General features: G+C 35.3%; 1 protein-coding gene across 10 annotated transcripts in view; it reads right to left on the bottom strand.

The window, feature by feature from the left end:
* grik5 (glutamate receptor, ionotropic, kainate 5) overlaps positions 1-23,937 on the bottom strand; it is a 220,668-nt gene that overhangs the window by 56,788 nt on the left and 139,943 nt on the right. For 8 of the 10 annotated variants that reach the window (XM_073925382.1, XM_073925383.1, XM_009292105.5 and 5 more), the window contains 2 exon segments: positions 19,501-19,679; positions 16,243-16,296 (listed from right to left, as the gene is read on the bottom strand). In XM_073925382.1, coding sequence (XP_073781483.1) covers positions 16,243-16,296; positions 19,501-19,679 — 233 coding nt within the window. 10 annotated transcript variants of the gene reach the window in all.

Raw genomic sequence — 23,937 nt, 5'->3', positions numbered from 1 at the left:
TTTGCCACACAAAAACACAAACTATTTCATAAAATCACTTCAGATTTTGCATATTCCGCAAATTTTTTTTTAGACCTGACACAGTGGTCACTTGTGGGGACATTTCAGGTTTTGTGTAGAAGTGGGGTCCGCCACATACACAACCGATTTTTAGACAAAGTGGGGACCAATTCTACACACACTTTACTGGTTTTGAGACAAAGTAAGGACCAGTTCCAGATACACATTACCAGTATTGAGTCAAAGTAGGGACCAGGTCTACACACACATTACTGGTATTGAGTCAAAGTAGGGACCAGATCTACACACACATTACCGGTATTGAGTCAAAGTAAGGACCAGGTCTACACACACACATTACCGGTATTGAGTCAAAGTAAGGACCAGGTCTACACACACATTACCGGTATTGAGTCAAAGTAAGGACCAGATCTACACACACATTACTGGTATTGAGTCAAAGTAAGGACCAGGTCTACACACACATTACCGGTATTGAGTCAAAGTAAGGACCAGGTCTACACACACATTACTGGTATTGAGTCAAAGTAAGGACCAGGTCTACACACACACATTACCGGTATTGAGTCAAAGTAAGGACCAGGTCTACATACACATTACTGGTTTTGAGTCAAAGTAAGGACCAGGTCTACACACACATTACTGGTATTGAGTCAAAGTAAGGACCAGATCTACACACACATCACTGGTTTTGAGTCAAAGTAAGGACCAGATCTACACACACATCACTGGTTTTGAGTCAAAGTAAGGACCAGATCTACACACACATCACTGGTTTTGAGTCAAAGTAGGGACCAGATCTACACACACATCACTGGTTTTGAGTCAAAGTAGGGACCAGATCTACACACACATCACTGGTTTTGAGTCAAAGTAAGGACCAGATCTACACACACATTACCGTTTTTTAGTCAAAGTAAGGACCAGTTCTACACACACATTACCGGTTTTTAGGCAACGTGGGGATCAGATCAGCACCCTTACTAATATTAAATTTTAAACCTCAATCAAGTAATTTGACAGTAAACTGCTTTAGAATTTTCATTTGAAGAGCAGGTCAGTTTATAAAAAATGTAATTTGAATACAGAAGGAACCTCAAGATCCAAACAGGAAATGGTCCAGAATAAATTTAATAAATGTTATATTTATTATAAAGAATTTCCACAAAACCTTTAAACACAAAAAAAAAACAGTAAACACAAAATCCATGAAACTCTCTTGCTTGTCTAAAAGCAGTTCTCATTGGGTATAACAAGCTTCCACATAACTCTTCCATGTCTGCGTACACATTTAGTTAAGTGCAATAGCAAACAATATTAAATGGTTAGTTCACCCCAAAATGAAGATTCTGTTATTAATTCCTCTCCTTCATATTTTTTCAATCCCTTGCTGTCTATGGAGGATGAGGAGTTCTTGCACTTCATCTAAGTTATCTTCCTTTGAGTCTGAAGATGAATGAAGGTCTCAGGGGGTTAGAGTGAGATGAGGGCAAGTAATTAATAATATAATGTACATTTTTGGGTAAACTCTTAAAACCCACCAGTATGTTCTATTTCTGTTTCTGTCGTATTTTAACTATTTGAAAAAAAAAACATTAAAAATATTTTAAAATATATTAATAAAGAACTGAACCCCACAAATGCACAGAGACCTTCATCATATAACCAAGCCACCAAAACTCCAAATAGACATCATTTGTTAAGCATTAACTCTACATTAATAGTAAGCAGTTTATAAACACAGCTAGATGCTCTATTGTTGACTTATAAGCATGTGTAATGTGCTAAATTTTTGTGTCTTCATACTTTGTTTATAATTCGCTACACACAGCCCCACTCCTTGGTATCGAGCGCAGGCCCGGCGCTACATTTAGATGTTGTATAATATGAAATAGCAATTAAATTATGAAAATTGTTATGAAATAGTTTTTCAGTTAAATAGCCTAATAAAAATGTTTAGTACACTGCACAGTGCAATTATTATTTAAATTTATTATATCCATTATTATTAATATTAGTAAAATTGACAAAACACAGAACTCTTTTGAACGTTTGCTTTCATTTTGACATGCTAAAGCGCACTTTTACAGTTTTGTAAAGAAACATCCCATTATGCAGCAGCAGTCAAGTTAGGACACTTAAAAATGCCCTTTGCGTTTAAAGATGAATGGCCTGCGAAGTCAAGTTTACATGGTTATAAATTAAATAGATATAGCCTAGTGTGTAAGTGAATTTGCTGCAGATCCACGTCTCACATGTGCTGCAGGTAGGGTAAATGATAATCTTTTTAAAAAAATTACTTTAGGCTATACTGCTATTTGCTCATGCAAAATTAAACATATCGTAGGCCTATATTAAGAGCTAAATTACAGTTAGCATCATAATTAGTTCAATTATGTGCTGTAGGCTATTGATTGACCAACACCCCCTGTATACAGTTTACCCACTGCAGGTCTACAGTTCTGATGTGTATTTTCAATTACTTGTTTTAAATGTCAGTAATACATGCTATATTAAGTTTTTATTGTAAAATATACATTATAATCCAGTACAAAGTAAAATATTATTTATTAATGGCCTATTGGCAGCGTATAGCCGTTAAGCTTATAGTCTAAGCATGTCATTTTATTATTATTAACATAAATTACAAACTAGCATCCTTATGATTTTATTTAGTTTCTGTATATTTTTATCAAACGAAAAATGCAATGAGTTATACTTTGGTTTTAATTTTATTAGAAATTTAATAGCCGTTTAGGCAACACTACTTCTACATGTCATTGGCTCTGATTGCGTTTTTTACAGATAACCTATTTACAAAGATTTTTATTAAACAAGTGCCCTACCACAAGATATTTTTGTAGGTGTAAAAATCTAAAAAGTATCATTAATTATATTCTTGCCTTATTCATCTTTAATATAAATATAAAATTTAACACATTCATTGATTAAACTAGGGATGCTAACGATCACTCGATTGATTTATTGTCGGTAACCCTTTAAAACCGATAGACCTTATCGATGACCGATTAAGCATGGGCATTTAATAAGTTATGCTTTGCTCTTTGAGATGCGTCCACGATTTCACACATTACATAATCAAGTGTGCGCAGTTTAGGCTACGTTACCCTATGGAGTCGTGCACTCTCTTGACTTTGCATATTGGTTATGCACATACTGGTCATACCTATTATGCTCAGATCTCGATTATCCGCTGGTGCTGCCATTAATCCGCTGGTCAAGTAATCAAAAAGTAGGCTACATGAGGTTTAATTATGGGCAGGTTATTAAGACCAAACATTGGTTGTGCAAACTGTATTACGTTCTCTAAAATTTTAAAGTGTTTTAAGCTACATTATCTTTTTATAGACTGGCATAGGCCTAAATACGCATCACGGCCAGACATTTATAGTTTATATAAAAACGAGCGTCACCGTCGCATTTGTTCACATGCTTTAAATTAATGCTTTTTGTCTCCCAAATTCATATAATAAAAAGAACAATAAAATAACATTATTAACCGTTTAACTGTAAACATTTCTGTTCAGAACGATTAAAGTTGATCTTTTTTTTCAGTTTTCGTTTCTGTTCCTGAAAAATGTCATTTGATTCCGTTTTTCGTTTCCGTTCCTTGAACCGGTTTGGAGCCCTGCATATAATACGTTTTTCTGCATGTTAATTAATGCTTTATTAACTCAACTTCATGCAGTTTTGTAATCTAATCTAAAGCGAGGAATATTGATGCTTTATAAATCCCTTATAAATGACAATTAAAGGCTCAGAATCATTCATTTATTCATTTATTTTCATTTTGGTTTTCTCTCTTTATTATTCCGGGGTCGCAACAGCGGATTGAACCACCAACTTATCCAGCACGTTTTTATGCAGCGGATGCCCTTCCAGCTGCAACCCATCCCTGGGACACATCCATACACATACACACTCATTTACTACGGACCATTTTAGGCTACCCAATTCACCTGTACCGCATGTAGGAGCACCTGCAGGAAACCCACACCAACACAGGGAGAACATGCAAACCTTACACAGAAATGCCAACTGACCCAGCCAGGGCTCGAACCAGCGACCTTCTTGCTGTGAGGTGACAGCATTACCTACTGCGCCACTGCGTTGCCAGGCTCAGTATCAAATAAACAATAAGTATTTGCAATCGTACCTAAACGAATACAATTACTGTAAATTTTAAACATTGCTGAATAACAGGAGTGTCAAAATACAACATCATTTGATAAAACAACAATATAATAATTTAACAATACATTACGTGTAAAGCAATTTTATATTTAGACAAGATTGCAATGATTTACTTTTCATTTGATACAGTTTCATTTGAGCATCTTGTAATAAGTAGAAATTAATAGTCATTTTTTTCCTGTATATAATGTAACTGAGCCTTATATTGTCATTTATAATGGATTTATAAAGCATGAATAGTCCTCGCTTTAGATTAGATCACAAAACTGCATGAAGTTGAGTTCATAAAGCATTTATTAACATACTAAACAACTTATTATATGCCTGAATAATAAGAATTATCAATGTTATTTTTAATAGTTTATTAATCATTTACTTGCACATTCTGAATTATCTAAAAAAAACACCAACTACTTTTAAATATCTGGTTTGTTAATGATGTATTTTTCATTACTAAATTAAGTATTGCATTATTTACCAAGTATGAAAACAATCATTAAGCACATTATAATTGTGCTTATAAGTCAATAATATTTGTAATTTATATTTATAAATATAATTTATAAACTGCTTACTAATGTCTATTAATGTAGCGTTAATGCTTAACAAACGTTCAACTAACTATTTGCTAATGTTTCATAAATAATTCATTGTGTGCAGTTATTATAGTGTTACCCAACATTTATATAACTAATTAATCAGGCTTATAGTAATGGTTACTCTTTCTAATAATAAATGCTTTATGAACTCAACTTCATGCAGTTTTGTGAGCTAATGTAAAGTGAGGACTATTGATGCTTTATAAATCCCTTATAAATGACAATTAAAATCTCAGCTATATTCTAAACAGAAAAAATAAATAAATTAAAAGGGGGAGTGATTCATAGCTTTATATATATATATATATGGTGAAGCAGTGGCGCGGTAGGTAGTGCTGTCGCCTCACAGCAAGAAGGTCGCTGGGTCACTGGTTTGAACCTCGGCTCAGTTGGCATTTCTGTGAGAAGTTTGCATGTTCTCCCTGCATTCGTGTGGGTTTCCTCCGGGTGCAAAGGCACAGTCCAAAGACATGCTACAGGTGAATTGGGAAGGCTAAATTGTCCGTAGTGTATGAGTGTGACAGGCCCATATGACAGGCTGGCCGGAAGGTGTAAAAAAGTCGTTATCATATGGACAAGTCTAAAACTGAAGGACTTGTTCCAAAAAGAGCTGACCCCGCAATCATACGGGACTAAGGCCAAAGAAGATATATATATATATTTTTTTTTTTTTTCATTAATTTCAAGATACACAAATGAAACTATCTAATGAAAAATAAATCTTTGCAATCTTATCAAAATATAAAATTACTGTACAGTGCAAACATCACAGAAACACTGAAATGAATATTGTCATGTTGTTAATTATGTTGTTTTGAAATGATGTTGTATTTTTATTTTGCAATGTTTAAACTTTACAGAATTTTTTTAATAAGATTGCAAAGATTTATTGTTCATTAGATACTGAGCCCTAAATTGTCATTTATAAGGTATTTATCAACTATAAACAGTCCTTAGGTCACAAAACTGCATGAAGTTGTGTTATTATAGCATTTACTAACACACATGGTTACAATTACTGCCTGAATATAACATGTATAAATGTTCATTTGAATAGTTTATTAATCATTTATTAACTCATTCTGAATTATCTTAAAAACCACCAACTACTCTTATATACAAATAGTTTGTAAATAATGCAATACATAATATAGTAATGAAAAATGAATTAGTAACAAAGCATGAAAATACAATTAAGTCAAGTCAAGAATACAGCGTTTGAAGCTGTATTTATAAACTGCTTCCTAAAGTCTATTTATGTAGAGTTAGTGCTAAACTAATGATGTATAGTGTGCAGTTACTATGAAAGTGTTATTCAGAGTAGAGATTCAGTTTTTAATATAAATATCCAAAGCTGACCAATCTCTGGTTTTTAGAGCCAATGGTTCAGCTTTCACCACAGCATGTACTTCCTGTTTGCTCCAGGATCTTCTCTTTATGGGACCTATGGGTGGTTAAAATATAAAAAAGTGGTTTTAGTTGCATAAATGTTCAGTCATTTTTACAACATGTGCTGTTATGTTAGTTTAATATTGTGATAGAAAATGCTAGAAAAATATGTCTTGCCTATTATTAAAAATACTTAAGATGGAGATGGATTAAAAAATACTTCCTATTAACTCCAAAACTGGTTAATGTGGTTACACTTTATTCCATAGTCCAGTTTAGACATTCTTCTAACTATGCGTAACTCTGCAACTACGTTAATTATCTCACCGTAAAGTATTATGTATTAGAGTATTTGCATACTGTTAGAATGTTCAATAAGACTAACGCTCATCTGATTATCAGTAGAGCAGTGGTTCTCAAACTGTGGTACGTGTACCACTAGTGGTACGCGGGCTTCCTTCTAGTGGTACGCGGAGGAATGAAATATGTCATGTACATGCTACATATATTTTAAAATTTATCAAAAATTATGTATATAATATGCCATATATGACATATAGCCTATATTTCTGAGGTAATCTGCCACGTTTTTTTTATCTGAGCAGAGTTGTAGCCGCTTTACTGAGCCTACTACGCTACTGTATTTCAATACTGCTCATTTTTGGTGGTACTTGGAGAGACAATTTTTTTCTGAGGTGGTACTTGATGAAAAAAGTTTGAGAACCACTGCAGTAGAGTATTAGCAGACTGTTAGCTCAAGTTTAGCTCAAAACACTACACTGTAACACATATCTGTTAATTACCAGTTCCTGTATTTTGTGATTTACAAGTGTTTTTTTTTTTTTTTTTGTGGTGGTGAATTGCATTATGGGATGTTGATCTCTGCTCTGTGCACTTTTGATGTTGAAAATTCAACTCTACAGTTTAACAAAGTGACTTTTACTGACATTTTAGTAGTTTGAAATAATATAATGTATAAGAAATAATATATAGAGATAAATAAGTCTTTAGAATAACAGAAAATGTACCGGCAGTTTATTACAAGGTTTCTGTAGCATAATATACAACACCAACCCAAACAAAAAGTCACTTTTTTTTACTTTTTAAGATTAAAAGTTGTTGGAAGAAAGATCAAGATCCCATAATGCAATTCAAAAGCAGAAACAAACAGATTTCATAAAAACATGAATCACAAATTATGAAAAACTGCTAATTTAATTATTATTACTTATTTTTATTAATTTTAGAGTGTAGAGTATTAGCTGACAGTTAAGGTTACCTCAATAAAACCAACTCTCATTGGTCTCAGTAAATAGTACAGCAGACTGTTAGGTTACGCTCAAAATTAGTACAATATGACTAACTCTTATATAAATTTAGTAGAGCATTAGCAGTGTTGATTCTAACAGACAGTCTAATGGCTGTTAGTTGACAAGTAGTTGCAGATACTTGTAGTTAGTAGTAGTAGTAGATTATCAAAATAAAGTGTAACCAGATATGCAATTAGTATATTTTTCCAAAGTATTTAGCAATATTGTTTAACTAACATGAAATGAGACATCAAGTGCCACTGTACTGAAATCATCATGGAAGTAATGTGCTTCTGTCCTGTTTTACCCTACATGTTATGTAAATGAGCTTGTGCATTTGGACTTGTACAATAACACAAGTCAGTCACAAATTAACTTTAATGATCATACCTCTCTTTTTTTGTGAATGCTGGGTCTGCATCACTATCTTCACAGACACTGTACCATGGTGATGATACTTGAGGGGACTCTGAAAGTAAAAATCAAGTCTGAGAGTTGACTTCTCTGCAGAAAGCTTACCAAAATATTTATTTGATTTTGTGTTGTTCTTTTTAATGGGTAAAATCGTGTGATGGTAGCTTAAATATAGTTTTCAAACATAGCACATACATATCATGATAAAAATTAACATTCTGAAAAAAGAAAAATTCTGATCAGAAAAATAAATAATATTTTTACCTTTTAGATTGGACTTCACCTCCTCCAAAATCACGATCCACTGTAACTTTCTCTGAATGTAAAAACCCACACAAAAATACATAATTTAAAACATTATGATATATGTTTGCAAATACAAATGTGTATATAACATCCAGAAAATCTGGCACTGTATTACATGTTCGTGTGTAAACCCACGATTTGATCAAGATTCCACCCTTTAAAATCTTCTGAGCGTCTGTTTTCAAATACCAGAAAAACTGAGTTGTGGGAACAGAGCAGTTCTCTTCTGCAGTCATACAGTCATAACTCACATACATATGAAGAGTTAGGTTGCAAAATGCGATAAACGGCATTTTTTGACATTTGGATTTTATTATTGGAAATCACTGTTCAGATGTACCTTAATCTATGTGTGAATTGCTGCCATTAATAACATTTAAGAATGCACATTTTAGGCCAAGTACAAAACGTATTTTTTTTTCACAAAACACAATTTCCGTCAGACCAGTTACTTTACAAAGTGCGATATAACAGTTAGAGAACGTTCAGGATGCGGCGCGAGCTTAGCATCCCCTGGGAAGAGGGTCATCGCCGGTGAAGTGCTCAGAGTTTGCTCATTGATTTAGCGATAGAAGATGAAGTCTTCAACTTCACAAAAATTTATAAAAAGGCCACAAAAGTGGACCAGAATAAGATACTTCTGCGTCAACAATACACAAATGCAGCAGGGAACGAGTCTCCGCTGATGTCAAGAGAAGGCCTAGGAGCGCCTTTTTTCCTACTCCCCATCACAAGATACCTGTCTGCAAGGCGACATTTCCAAGTGTCCTTTATAAGTTTATTTTTTAAATAATTTCTTACATGTAGCTGAGTAGCCTATCTGAAGATTTATTTATGTGGTTGCACCTATTATTTATAACTAATTCTTGTTGTTGTTGATTTATTACAAAGGAACTTAAAGGGCACATGTTGTTATGGAGAAAACGGTTTAGCTTTTTCACAACCAAATAAATAAGCTATTATTATTATTATTATTACAGTGAAATAATTCATTAAATATGACATAGCGAGGCAAGTTTGTGTCGCAGACTCAGCTCCGCCCGCTCTAATCATACAGGTTTGGTTTTCTGCAGCGGTGTGGAAGGAGCCGCCCTCCACTCTTTCTGTACCAAGCTAAAGGTCATTTATCTAACTAACTTAATCTTACTTATCAAACAAAACATTGATTCACTAGCTTTTGGTAATGGTATTAATGTAGTATAATATAGCCTAAGGTGGATGTAGCGTTTTGCAAAAAAAAAAATTAAATAAAGTTATGTTATGTTGTGTACATTCTGGCCAAATCTAACTTAGAATCTTATTATTATTAATCAATCTTTGCATATATTATTCCATATATTTATGGTGTATAGTTTTTTTTTTAACCAATTTAAGATGTTTGACAATGTGGGTTGGATTAATATGTAGCATTTTGGCATGTTTTTTTACTTAATTATAGACATAAAATTAAATAAAAAATATCCTGGATTTGAAAATATTGTGTTCCTGGCCTTCACTGAGCTCAAGTTATAGTTTAATGTACAAAAATTGTGAATGAACTTGACAGTTAATGTCATGAAAAATAATGTCAAAATAACCAACATTTTTTTAAATGGATATATCTCGCTCTGCAATGAAACTCTTCATATACAGTTGAAGTCAGAATTATTAGCCCCCCTGAATTATTAGACAGCTTGTTTATTATTTCCCCAATTTCTGTTTAACGGAGAGATTTTTTTCAACACATTTCTAAACATAATAGTTTTAATAACTATTTCTAATAATCATTTCTAATAATGGACTTATTTAATCTTTGTCATGACGACAGTAAATAATATTAGACTAGATATTCTTTAAGACACTTCTATACAGCTTAAAGTGAAATTTAAAGGCTTCACTAGGGTAATTAGGTTAACTAGGCAGGTTAGGGTAATTAGTCAAGTTATTGTATAACGATGGTTTGTTCTGTAGATTATCGAGAAAAAAATATAGCTTAAAGAGGCTAATAATTTTGTCCCTTAAATGGTGTTTAAAAAAATTTAAACTGTTTTTATTCTAGTCAAAATAAAACAAATAAGACTTTTTCCAGAAGAAAAAAATATTATCAGACATAGACAGCAGTACTCAAGGTTCGCGGTCTCCACTATGTCAGGCCTTACTGTGTGTGTATTGAGGACTAAGTGTGTTTAACAGCTTCTCTAACATGCCTCTGGTCCCCACAATGTCAGTGCATATGTTCACCAATTAGGACACACACTCTGTTTCATTTCTATATTTTGATTAAGTTAAATAATTACAATTAAATACACCACTACTACAACAACAACTACTATTACTACTACAACTAATAATAATAATAATAATAATAATAATAATAATAATTGTTATTATTATTATTATTATAAACACACCTCATCAGAGTTGTGGGTCTCCTACTGGAGCAGAGCAGTTCTCTTCCTCTGTCATATGGTCATCCTTCAATAAAAGCTGAAAAAAATAAAATGTATATATATATATATTAGTTAGACAGTAGTACTCAAGGGTCCCGGTCCCCACTACGTCAGACCTTACTGTGTGTATTCAGTACTAAGTGTGTTTCACAGCTTCTCTAACATGCCTCTGGTCCCCACAATGTTACACTAGTGCATATGTTCATAAATTAGGACACACACTCTGTTTCATTTCTAGATTTTGATTAAGTTAAATAATTACAATTAAATGCACTACTACTACAACAACAACTACTACAACTACTACTACTACTACTACTAATAAAAATAATAACAACAACATTAAACACACCTCATCAGAGAGTTGTGAGTCTCGTACTGGAGCAGAGCAGTTCTCTTCCTCTGTCATAAGGTCATCCTTCAATATAAGTTGAATATAAAAAAATTTATATTAGTTAGACAGCAGTACTCAAGGGTTCCGGTCCCCACTATGTCAGACCGTACTGTGTGTGTATTCAGGACTAAGTGTGTTTCACAGCTTCTCTAACATGCCTCTGGTCCCCACAATGTTACACTAGTGCATACATTCAAAAATTAGGACACACACTCTGTTTCATTTCTAGATTTTGATTAAGTTAAATAATTACAATTAAATGCACTACTACTACTACAACAACAACTACTACTACTACTAATAATAACAACAACAATAATAAACACACCTCATCAGAGTTGTGGGTCACGTACTGGAGCAGAGCAGTTCTCTTCCTCTGTCATATGGTCATCCTTCAATAAAAGCTGGATAAAAAAAATAAAAAATATATATTAGTTAGACAGCAGTACTCAAGGGTCCCGGTCCCCACTATGTCAGACCGTACTGTGTGTGTATTCAGGACTAAGTGTATTTTACAGCTTCTCTAACATGCCTCTGGTCCCCACAATGTTACACTAGTGCATACATTCAAAAATTAGGACACACACTCTGTTTCATTTCTATATTTAGATTAAGTTAAATAATTACAATTAAATGCACCACTACTACAACAACCACTACTACTACTACAACAACTAGTAATAATAACAACAACAACAACAACAACAACAACAATATTAATAAACACACCTCATCAGAGAGTTGTGGGTCTCGTACTGGAGCAGAGCTGTTCTCTCCTTCTGTCATATGGTCATACTTCAGCAAACCTGAATATAAAAAATATATATATATTAGTTAGACAGCAGTACTCAAGGGTTCCGGTCCCCACTATGTCAGACCGTACTGTGTGTGTATTCAGGACTAAGTGTGTTTCACAGCTTCTCTAACATGCCTCTGGTCCCCACAATGTTACACTAGTGCATATGTTCATACATTAGGACACACACTCTGTTTCATTTCTAGATTTTGATTAAGATAAATAATTACAATTAAATGCACTACTACTACTACTACTACTACTACTACTACTATTACTAATAATAATAACAACAACAACAACAATAATAAACACACCTCATCAGAGTTGTGAGTCTCGTACTGGAGCAGAGCAGTTCTCTTCCTCTGTCATATGGTCATCCTTCAATAAAAGCTGAATATAAAAAAAATTATATTAGTTAGACAGCAGAACTCAAGGGTTCCGGTCCCCACTATGTCAGACCGTACTGTGTGTGTATTCAGGACTAAGTGTGTTTCACAGCTTCTCTAACATGCCTCTGGTCCCCACAATGTTACACTAGTGCATACGTTCACCAATTAGGACACACACTCTGTTTCATTTCTATATTTTGATTAAGATAAATAATTACAATTAAATGCACTACTACTACTACAACAACTACTACAACTACTACTACTAATAATAATAATAACAACAACATTAAACACACCTCATCAGAGATTTGTGGGTCACGTACTGGAGCAGAGCAGTTCTCTTCCTCTGTCATATGGTCAACTTTCAATATAAGCTGAAAAAAAAATATATATATATATTAGTAAGACAGCAGTACTCAAGGGTTCCGGTCCCCACTATGTCAGACCGTACTGTGTGTGTATTCAGGACTAAGTGTGTTTCACAGCTTCTCTAACATGCCTCTGGTCCCCACAATGTTACACTAGTGCATACGTTCACCAATTAGGACACACACTCGGTTTTATTTCTAGATTTTGATTAAGTTAAATAATTACAATTAAATGCACTACTACTACAACAACAACAACAACTACTACTACTACTACTAATAATAATAATTATTATTATTATTAAATTTAAACCCACCTCATCAGAGGGTTGTGGGTCTCCTACTGGAGCAGAGCAGTTCTCTTCTTCTCGTCATTTGGTCATACTTCAATAAAAGCTGAATATAAAAAACAAAAAATAATAATTAGACAGTAGTACTCAGGGCTCCTGGTCCCCACTATGTCAGACCGTACTGTGTGTGTATTGAGGACTAAGTGTGTTTCACAGCTTCTCTAACATGCCTCTGGTCCCCACAATGTTACACTATTGCATATGTTCATAAATTAGGACACACACCAAGTTAAATAATTAAAATTAAATGCATTACTACAGCAACAACATTCACTACTACTACTACTAATAATAATAATAATACTAATAAACACACCTCATCAGAGAGTTGTCGGAGCAGTTCTCTTCTGCAGTCATATGGGCATCCTTCAATGAAAGCTATTTAAAAACAGCTTTGTTATATAAGTCATGTCATGACTATAAAGCTTTCATGACAGTCTTATGAACCCCCCCTTTAAAGTAAAGCATTACCCAATTAATTAAACTTTTTTTTACCCATTAAGACAAGAAGAAGATATTAAGAGATTGATTTCATTATCTCTTATGAATGATGCAAACTCTTTATTTTTGAACAGATTTACCCTTAATCTATATTAACATTAAAAAACTCTTAGCTTTGCTGAATGTATTAAGGATTAATGTATTAAGTGATCAAAATGTCAAACCTTTCTCCAAGGCCAATCACATGCGCCATAGTCAAACGTTATTTCCTCTCCAAAGAAAATATCCCTGATTGCAAAAAGGCACAAATGAGGTTTTCTCTGAACAACGATCTTATTGACAGTGCAGTTAGGGTGCAGATGGTCATCATTCACCAGCCGGCCGAGGGTCTCGTCCTCATGATCGGCATCAATGCTGCAAAACTAAGAGAAAAGAGCAAGCAACATTTTAATTATGCCCTCTCATAGCAATGAAAAGCTAACTATGGCATGAATACAAACACAATGAATATAATATATACATGTACATTTGAATGGGGAAAACACTTAACCACCTGTTCTTGTTTTACCATATAAAGTCAAACATAAAGACAGTATTTTTATTAATATCTCATCTATGCTTTGCTTCCACAAGCTCTATCATTTGTACTCAACCACAAAACTTCCTTTAATAAATGTGGACAACGCAAACTCTGACCTAAAAGATTTAATGAAACGTGTAGGGTTCAAAAACTACAAAAACCTCACATTAGCATCCTCTCTGTGTGTGAATTATAAATACAGTAAACCTTTTGAAGTGGATTAGAACCTTTCCTCAATGTTGTTCTAATACTATTGAACACCTGTTCTTCTTTCTTAGGACAGTTTTAAAGAACTTTTTTTCCACTTCAATTGTTTACAGGTCACACTTTACAATCAGGTTTTATTAGTTAATGTACTTACTAACATGACCTAGTAATGAACAATGCATGTACAGCATTTATTAATCATAGTTTAACATTTACTAATGCATCATTCAAATCTAAATTCATGCTTGTACCAGTAATAATGCATTGAAATAATTAATGCATTGTGCGTGTTTAACTAGTAATGAACAACTTTATTTTCATTAATTAAAGTTAAACAACATGAACAAATACTGTAATAAAGTATTATTTATTGTTCATGTTAGTAAATGCATTAACCATCATTAACTAATTTAACCTTATTGTAAAAGGCTACCAGTTGACAGCAAATAAATAAATAAAACACACACAGTGAACATTTATGTACTTTTATATATGTTTTACACTAAGTTGGAGTTTATTATAATTATTTATCTAAAATAAAACGTTTCTACACGTCATAGAACAATAAATTAAGTACATTTCTAGGACCAGATGGCCCCACATTTTAATTATAACCTCTATATCACTACATTAACGTATAAATAGTATATAATAGTGTTATTTTAGGATTAACGTTACATGTTTAAAGCAATTAACCATTTATAAAGTATGATACAAGAACTATGAAAACATACCTTAGTAACCTTCTATATATTCGGTTTCCAGTGAATGGGTCTTGTCGGTGGAGCTGGTGATGTGTTTCTCCGCATCTTTTAATGGTTTTATCCTCCGTCGATCCATTTAGCCGCACGGTGATTGGTGACTGTCTGACCGCGGCTCATGCACTCCACCCCGGCCTCTGACTCACGTAGCACCGGGCAGTTAGCACGTTAGCACATTAGCGCGAGTAACTTTTACTCGTGTAAACAAGTTAAATTACATACCGAACTGTAGTTTGTGTCTTATCAGTGTTATATTAATACGTAATTTGAAACAACATCGATTAAAACACCCAGGACATTCGTTAAAACATTTAATTAACTATACCTGATAACTGTCAAAATATGCAACATAAGTATTTGTCATAAAACCGATTTCATTACATTATGATAGTGAAAAACATTATAACTTACCCGAAAATTCGATTAATTTGATGATAGATCTTAATTAAGTTGATTAAAGTCGGATTCATTTATGAGATCTGCGCATGTGCAGTAGCCAGAGTGTGTAAGTGTGTGTCAGGGTGCAGTACCGCCATCCGACTACAGGACCGCTATAGAGCAGTGCGCCGACACACACACACTCAATTCAGGTAAATGGTCAAGGTGGGGATCAGTGAAAAAAACTGCACTAGGCATATCAGCAACGCCCCCTGAGTCTTTTAAAGGCAAAACATGGTGGGGACCGGGCGATCGGTCCCCACTATGTTTTTGGTCCCCACTTTGTGAGTGTGCTATCATGCTGAGGTCCCCACCATGTAATAAAAACAAACACACACAGACACACACACACACACACACACACACACACACACACACACACACACACCACACACACACAGACACAACACAGACCATCAGAATGACTTCTTTAGTTATTTTTTTCTAATATAGATGTCAGCTGTTTACAACATTCTTCAAAATATCTTCTTTTGTGTTGAACAGAAAAAGGAAATCAATATTTTAAACCACTCGTGGGTAAGCACATATTGAGTAAATCTTTATTTTGCCTGAACTATCTCTTTAAGGTGAATGCAACAAGGTATGTTAGATTAGCAACTAGTGGTTATAGTAGTGTGTGCTTGCCGGATTGTGTTTTGTAGGTTATGCAGTAGTAATGTATGTTATGCAGTACAAGCTGTGAGGGGTGCTGGCTTGAGAAGTGTGAGATGGTTTGCGTAATAAAGATGAATTGTTAATACAGAAGATGGAGCTTCAGGCATGAATATATCTGCAGGAAAATAGGCCAAGAACTCCTCCTCTATCTTACCATAGTTGTGAGGATGTACTTGTAAAACGCTGATGTCATCCCCAACTCTGATGCCTGAAAAAGGTAAGTCAAAAAGATTGTTAGAAAAACATTTTACTTTTGTGTGTGTGTGTGTGTGTGTGTGTGTGTGTGTGTGTGTGTGTGTGTGTGTGTGTGTGTGTGTGTGTGTAACTGAGAGAGCTGCATGGAAAGCAGGACATTAGTGTTCATGCAAAACAGTCCTTTAACAGCATTACACTGTAATAATAATAATAAGATGACTTTGTTTTTTCCAGAATTTACCATTAAAAATATGGTAGAAACCCTAAAAGAAATGTCTACATTTTATGGTAAACTACCCATACCGGATAGTACGTTAGTGTTATACACTACCTGACAAAAGTCTTGTCTCCTATCCAAGTTTTAGGAACAACAAATAATAATTTGACTTCTAGTTGATTATTTGGTATCAGAAGTGGCTTATTTGAAAGATGATATTTTACTAAAATAAAATATGATCATGCCTTGATTTTTAATTATTCAATTAGAACTGGTCTGACTTTGCTTACACAAAAGTCTTGTCACGCAACAGAAACAATACAGTATAGAATATAAAGTCATGGTGCAGTGGAAAATGAATTAATATTGTGTATGACTCCCATGAGCTTGGAGGACTACATCCATACATCTCTGCAATAACTCAAATAACTTATTTATAAAGTCAAAGAAGGTGTTCTTGCAGAAGTCCATCAAGACTGTTTGGATTCATCTTTAATGCCTCTTCCTTCATATTACCCCAGACATGCTTAATAATGTTCATATCTGGTGACTGGCCTGGCCAATCTTGGAGCACCTGGACTTTTTTTGCTGTCAGGAACTTTGATGTGGAGGCTGAAGTATGAGAGAAGTGCCATGCTGGGGATTATAAGGTAATGGGCCGCACAAATGTCTTGACACCTCAGGCTGTTGATGTTGCCATCCAATTTGCAGATCTCCTGCCACCATGCTGATTGTAACCCCAAGCCATGATTTTCCTTCACCAAACTTGACTGGTTTCTATGAGAATCTTGATTCCATGCAGGTTCTAATAGGTCTTCTGCAGTATTGGTGATGATTGGGATGCAGTTCATAAGATGATTCATCAGAAAAATCTACCTTCTGCCACTTTTAATAATCAATTAGAAGTCAAGTTATTATGTTGCTCTTACAACTGGGATCTACGACAAGACTTGTGTCAGGTAGTGTACACTCATGTTTTTAAGTACCAACATCTACAAATCATATGTTTATACAAACAAAAACACAACCATTTGCATGTGTTGATGAGCCATATGATAAACAGATGCTCATCACAAACAACTTTTCCCACAAGCAGAGAATCATACATATATACAGGTTATTTGTGGGTCTTAAAATGTTGTGAACTTTATGTTGTAAATTATGTTCAATAGGTTTGTTTCAAAAACATATATGTATATAACTAGGGTCTGCTTGTTTTACCACAATATTTAAAATATGTGGCTAAGAAATAAATTATTAGAATTAGTTTTTCTTTACTTTTTCTCCTCTGGGCCCTTAAAAACATCTTTAGCATTTAGCTTTATACAAGTCTGGAATTTCATTCTTCATGGTCTTAAAAAGGTCTTAAAAATTCTTAAATTTAACTTTGTGAAACCAGCAGAAATCCTGTATATAGAAGGTGCTCAGTGTTATTCACACAGCTACTAAACACAATAATGGTAACATTCATAAAATAAAATTAATGCAATAAACTTTATTTATCAAAATTAGATGTAATATAAAACTCTAATGGACATCACTGATAAGAAAAAAACTAAGGGTTCTATTTTAAAGATCTAGGCGCAAAGTCTAAAGCTCATTGCGCAAAAGCATTCAGGCCGTGTCTGAATCCACTTTTGCTATTTTAAGGCCAGAAAAATATGGTTTGCACCATGTCACATTTTCTAACAGGGTTTTGCTTGTTCTCTTAATGAGTTATGAGTGTGTTTTGAGCATAACGTGCATTACCAATCAGTGTCTCATCTCCCATTACCTTTAAGAGTCAGTTGCATAGCGCCATAGCGCATTTGCTATTTACATAACAGACTTTGTAAGTGGAAAAAACTGAATGAAAAAACTGAAAGCTTTACTAGCGAGAAAACAGTTAAACAGACCATCTGCACGAAGATAAAGAATGAGCCTCTTCCATTTGGCCTCTTTACTTTCTCTTTACTTTTATTCTTTACTTTACTCCTTTGATTTCATGGATAAGGAAATTGTGTTTCCACTCCACTGAAGACATCCGTGACATGTTAAATTTAGTTTGTTCTAAATTCAGTTCTAATTTCCAGCAATCTAATAAGTGAATTATAAAAACGAAGCGTGCTCAAAAAACTGAGTTATATCCAAACACACTTCCCAATCGTATGCACCATATGGTCATGTATACGTCTCTGAAACCCGACAGGTGGACAAATCTAAACTTGTTTTTATAAAAACAAATCGAAATATGCAAATAATAAATGATACTGCTAATGATAATAACACTTTAATAAAAATGCAAATTGTCATGAAAAAAATGAAAAAAGCCCCCCAAACATGAAGAAGGCATGAAGGCAATGTTTTTTATATCTGTAACTAACGTGCTCTGTGCTCTGTGGACTTTAGACCAGCTTTTACTTGGTCAATGGCGTGGTGTATTTCAATTTCTCAAAATATCAACGTGCCAACAATGTGCCTTAACACACCTCCTTTATAGACCGGCACACCCATGAGTCCACAAAGTAGTGCAAATGGATTTGCCATTTAAACAACGTGGCAAAAAACCTGAAAATTAGGGTTGCACTAGTCTGAAAATGGCAACAAATTGCTCAAAACACATCTTGCACCTTATTGCGTCAGGTGTAAGATATGGACTTAACAGCCCTAACAAACAAAAAGTTAAATACCATAAGCCGGCGTAAGTTAGGATGATTCCAAGAGTTGAAACTCTTTTCGAGTCAATGGCAAATATTTGATAGTGGCCCCCCTAGTTAAGTGTTATGCAGTGAATTCTGAGAAAGTCAATTGGTTATTCGTCATATAAATTAAGTTAATTTACTATTAACCAAGTTACAGATTTTCAAGGTAATATTTTTTATACCATTGGAATCATGGCCATTTTACAGTATATGATATTCATAGAGTTTATTCATTCAAAAGCAGGTGAAATATGAGAGAACGTAAGGAATTGAGGTGGGCGAAAATGCAACAGCACTTAAATACTGTATACATGCTTACCTTTTTCAGTATAAGGTAAGAAATGGACGCATTAGCATCAATAATTATTGTAGCTATTTTGTCATCACGAATCTCCTTCAGTAATGGCGTTGGGTCAAGGTTGTCATCCAGCATCCTGATTGACAGCGTCTCTCGAGAGATCAGAAAACGCCTTATCAGCTCTTCCAGTCTCAGCAGACCTGTGGGGAAGGAAACAAGTTAGTGGGCAAAATCCTAAAGACACTGGGATTAGGGGCTCCAAACCCAGCTCTACACCTGAGATGGTATGTCTCTGCAGTTGTTTGTAAACAGCGCGCATCTGTGTGTTTGCAGTGCTGCTGGGAACAAAGTGAGTCGGTGGCAACACAAAGCCCAGTGAAAATGTAAATAACTAGCTGCGCTCTCAAGGGAGCCTGCATGCACAGTAAAGCCAGTGCCAAACTTTAATTAGCTTGAGGGAGGAGAGAAATCAATGCTCCCCACACTCTCTCTTTCTCTTACTCTCAATACCTCCCTTTCTTCTGTCTTTCTTTCACTGATTTCTCTCGCTCATTCTGATTTTCACTCCATTCCACTGCATTCGTCTTATTCCTGTATTTTTTTTTTTTTACTATTTTATTTTCACCGCTGTGTTATAAATGAACTCAGATCTTGTTTTCCACCAGAGACCAGCGCTGTGACACTCTGAAACAAACATTATCAGGCCCAGACCAGCCTTGTGCTTAATGACTCATGTGTGACAGTGACTAGAGCTCTGTTGCAAAACCTAGTGAGTTGCCAGCATTGTAGGACATCAGGCACGTTCCCAATGCAAAAACCTGTTCCAAAGGGTAGGCTTTTTAGTTCTACCTAGAATTGTAGAGATCCTAGAGTCTACATCCAAAACAGAGGTGCTTAATTAGTGAGCGGAATGTTTTATTAATGTGTTTTAGATGATTATGGTAGACTCCATTTGTTCCATTTAAACCCCAACAACCTCAAATTCAATATCCAATATTGCTGTTCAGTGCATCAACAGAAGTGAAACAGTATTCATTCATTCATTTTCTTTTCGGCTTATTCGCTTTATTAATCTCGGGTCGTCACAGCGGAATGAACCGCTAACTTATCTAGCATATGTTTTACGCAGCGGATCCCCTTCCAGCTGCGACCCATCATTGGGAAACACCCATACACTCCCATTCACACACGTACACTACGGATAATTTAGCTTATCCACTTCACCTATACCACATGTCTTTGGACTGTGGGGGAAACCGGAGCACCGTGAGGAAACCCACGTAAACATGCAAACTCCACAGAAATGCCAACTAAAGCAGGTCGCACACCAGAAGCGCTGCTCGGTGCCGCGACACGGCGCGTACATGACAGTTTAAAGTATCACACACCAGACGCGCACATTCGAATCATATTTAACATGAAACTAATCAGATGGCGCTCTGTGGCGCGGCTGAAAAATGAACTGCGTCCTGAGCCGTCGCCGGGCGCCGCCGACAGCCGCCGACTTGCGGCGCCGGTATGTGTATCCTGATAGAAACCTATGTTTAGAATTCTAAAATACATGGCGCTGCGTGGCGCTGTGCGGCGCGCCACCGAGCGGCGCTTCTGGTGTGCGACCTGCTTAACCCAGTCGGTGCTCAAACCAGCGACCTTCTTGCAGTGAGGCTAACGTGCTACCCACTGCGCCACCACGTCGCCCTGAAACAGTATTCATTTATTTTTGATTGTCTGTGTCTCAATAAACTCACAAAGTAAACTGTGTCCCTCTTTATTTTAGTTGACCTTGACTATTATGTAAATATATAATGCAGTGCACATATTGTGTTCATATTGTATCGTAAAACACTTATGATTCTTTTGAGGGGGTAGTAAGCAAAGGAGGTGTAAGATTACATTTCTATCAGCTCATGGGAATCTGATTAATGGTCGAGGGTTAAATGCATGTAAACTTTTTTAGCACATCTGAAAAGATTTTTGTTATTTATTATAATCAATTTATATTTGTTTTCAACTCCAAGTTCAACCTTACTCCAGTTATGGTTATTTCAATTTTACCATTTATGTTTTTAGCTGATCACATTATTAGTCAACCCAGGCTCATTCTGAAAACGTAGTCCCGTGGATGTTTTTGGAAGTTTCAAATCCGCGAGAGGCTGTTGTGTGCGCTTTTCCATATCTCTAATGTCTCTTGCAAGTGCCGTTCGTGCCCGCGTTCTTCTCAAGTAAACTTATCAAAGGCCTCTGTCGACTGACTGAATGATTGCCTGGGCGACCGTCCAATCGACTGACCCACCCTCCTCCTTCCCTAAACCCAACCAATTTTACAGATTGACCCGCCCTCTCACTTACTTCCCCTAAACCCAACCGACGGTTTACAAAAGCAGTCCAGAAAAAGAAAAGCACTCGTATGAATTTAACCACGTTTTTTTCAAATTTTACCAGACTTTGATATTTTCTTGGGTCTAATGTTCTTAATTGTACGTTCATTAGGGACCAGACGCTGCTTAGAGTTCCATGCCCCGGGATCGCCTTTCTTCTCATGGGCATTATCTCGACACTGAAGTTAGTCAGAGGGGTTAACTCTTACTCAAGTAGTCTGGTTGCCTCCTTCTCACTCATACTAAAAGAGTTGTTAATTTAGTCATTTCCATACAACTTGCTAATAACAGTGATTAAATCATTAAAAGATCTTCTTGCTGCTGTGCCACACAGCTCCATACAATCAAATGCACCTTAAAAATCGACAAAATCATGTCATATCATAATGGTGGCACAGACCCCACTTCATTTACTGGATACGATGCATTTTAATTCTGGACAGACTCCAGAATTAATCAAAAAGGTTAACATTTATTTATTTTCCAGATACAAGTGAGATGGAAATCCAAATTACAGTGTTGAGCTTTAGAGCTATTCACTACGAGCCAGTCTGGATACAGACTTGCAACCCAGAGACATTTCGACCTTCTCTATGAGAGGAATGAATGGTTCTTTTGTTAAGAGTGACTTAAAGATTTACTCATCTGTTAGGATTTAATCTAAATTTATCAAGATAGTGAACAAAACCTTGTTACCTGTCACACCCAAGTATTGAGCAATATCAGAAGGGAAGGAAAGTTCAGGAAATAGGACAAGAATGTGTCAAAGTCTATCCTAGGCCTTTTCTTCAGATTACAGAGCTTTTGTTGTTTTATTACATGGCACATTTTAGTCTGCGTAAAATCTATTCCTACCTGTAAGCAAGTTAAGTAGGGTTATTATTTTCACGACAGATGTTTGTGGTAATTCATCAATACGTCTCCTGCAAAGTGAACTCCACAGGATATACCGCCATGTATTCAGTTTGATGGAGCATGTTTTATTCAAATGTCATTGTAGTGTGTGATATGTGAATGTATGTTGTATTTATTTACAGAGGTATATTATGTAAAACACACTTCACGCTTCTCTGGTAAGAAGCTGTGGGTGATGCTGTTGTGAAAATCCATGAATGAACATTCTAAAGTGTAATCAAGGTTTCTTGTGCTTAATGAAGGGTAAGGGACTAAGGAACAATGCACACAGCATACAGTAGGCATGTGTCAGTCAGAATACAGTTGATGCATGGAGCTTTCCTAACAAGCTGGTTATCTATTTTAAATAAGAGTGATGTACTAAATATACAGTGAAGGGTGTGAGAAGCAGGATTGTGAAACGCTGGATTGGGGACAGATTTGATTGTATGGGTAAGTTTAAACGTATAGTCCAAAATGCCCCCAAATGCTTTCAAACCTTTGTGAGTTTCCTTCTCATTTAGAACACAAAACTAAGAACTAAAACTGGCAGTGACCATTAATATCTATAGAAGGTTTCAGCTTATTTTAAAATATTATATTTGTGTTTAACAGAATAGAGAAAGACTAACAGGTTGGAACAAATGGAAACCACACTCCTACGTCATGTTGTGGTGGGCCTCAAAATGGGAAGGATTTGGATCTTATTTTAATGTCAAGAACTTGTTGTCTTTAAACCACCCCAATATGACAGTGAACACTCTATACCTACACACACCTCTTTCCGAAGAGCTTAAAAAAGATGATTTTCATCAATGGTTCCCTTTAAATTAACAGCAAATAATCAGAATATTGAAAGCTACTAAAAATAGCTGGAGCTGCTCTTGCGATCTAACTGTGATTTAATAATTAAAGTGTGGTCAGATGGAAATTTTCCTGCAGCAAGATCCATTGTCAAATGTGACATGCAGTCATTTTGTCATCACAAACCAAGAATTGGATTTTTTTCAGGAGGGTGAACAGTTTTTATCAGTAGTGGCATATTTTGTCCATTCCATTTCACTGCTTTCTATTGTTGTTCTGTGAATATATGCTAAACTGCTGTGTTTGGTTGTTTACATGTCATGTTTTGTGTGTGACAGACGAGGTCACCAGGGAAAACAATGTTGAAGCTAACACAAAGTCT

This window comes from Danio rerio, chromosome 16, assembly GCF_049306965.1.
Source record: "Danio rerio strain Tuebingen ecotype United States chromosome 16, GRCz12tu, whole genome shotgun sequence".
Classification (NCBI taxonomy): Eukaryota; Metazoa; Chordata; class Actinopteri; order Cypriniformes; family Danionidae; genus Danio; species Danio rerio.
This window is presented reverse-complemented; position numbering and strand designations above follow the sequence as displayed.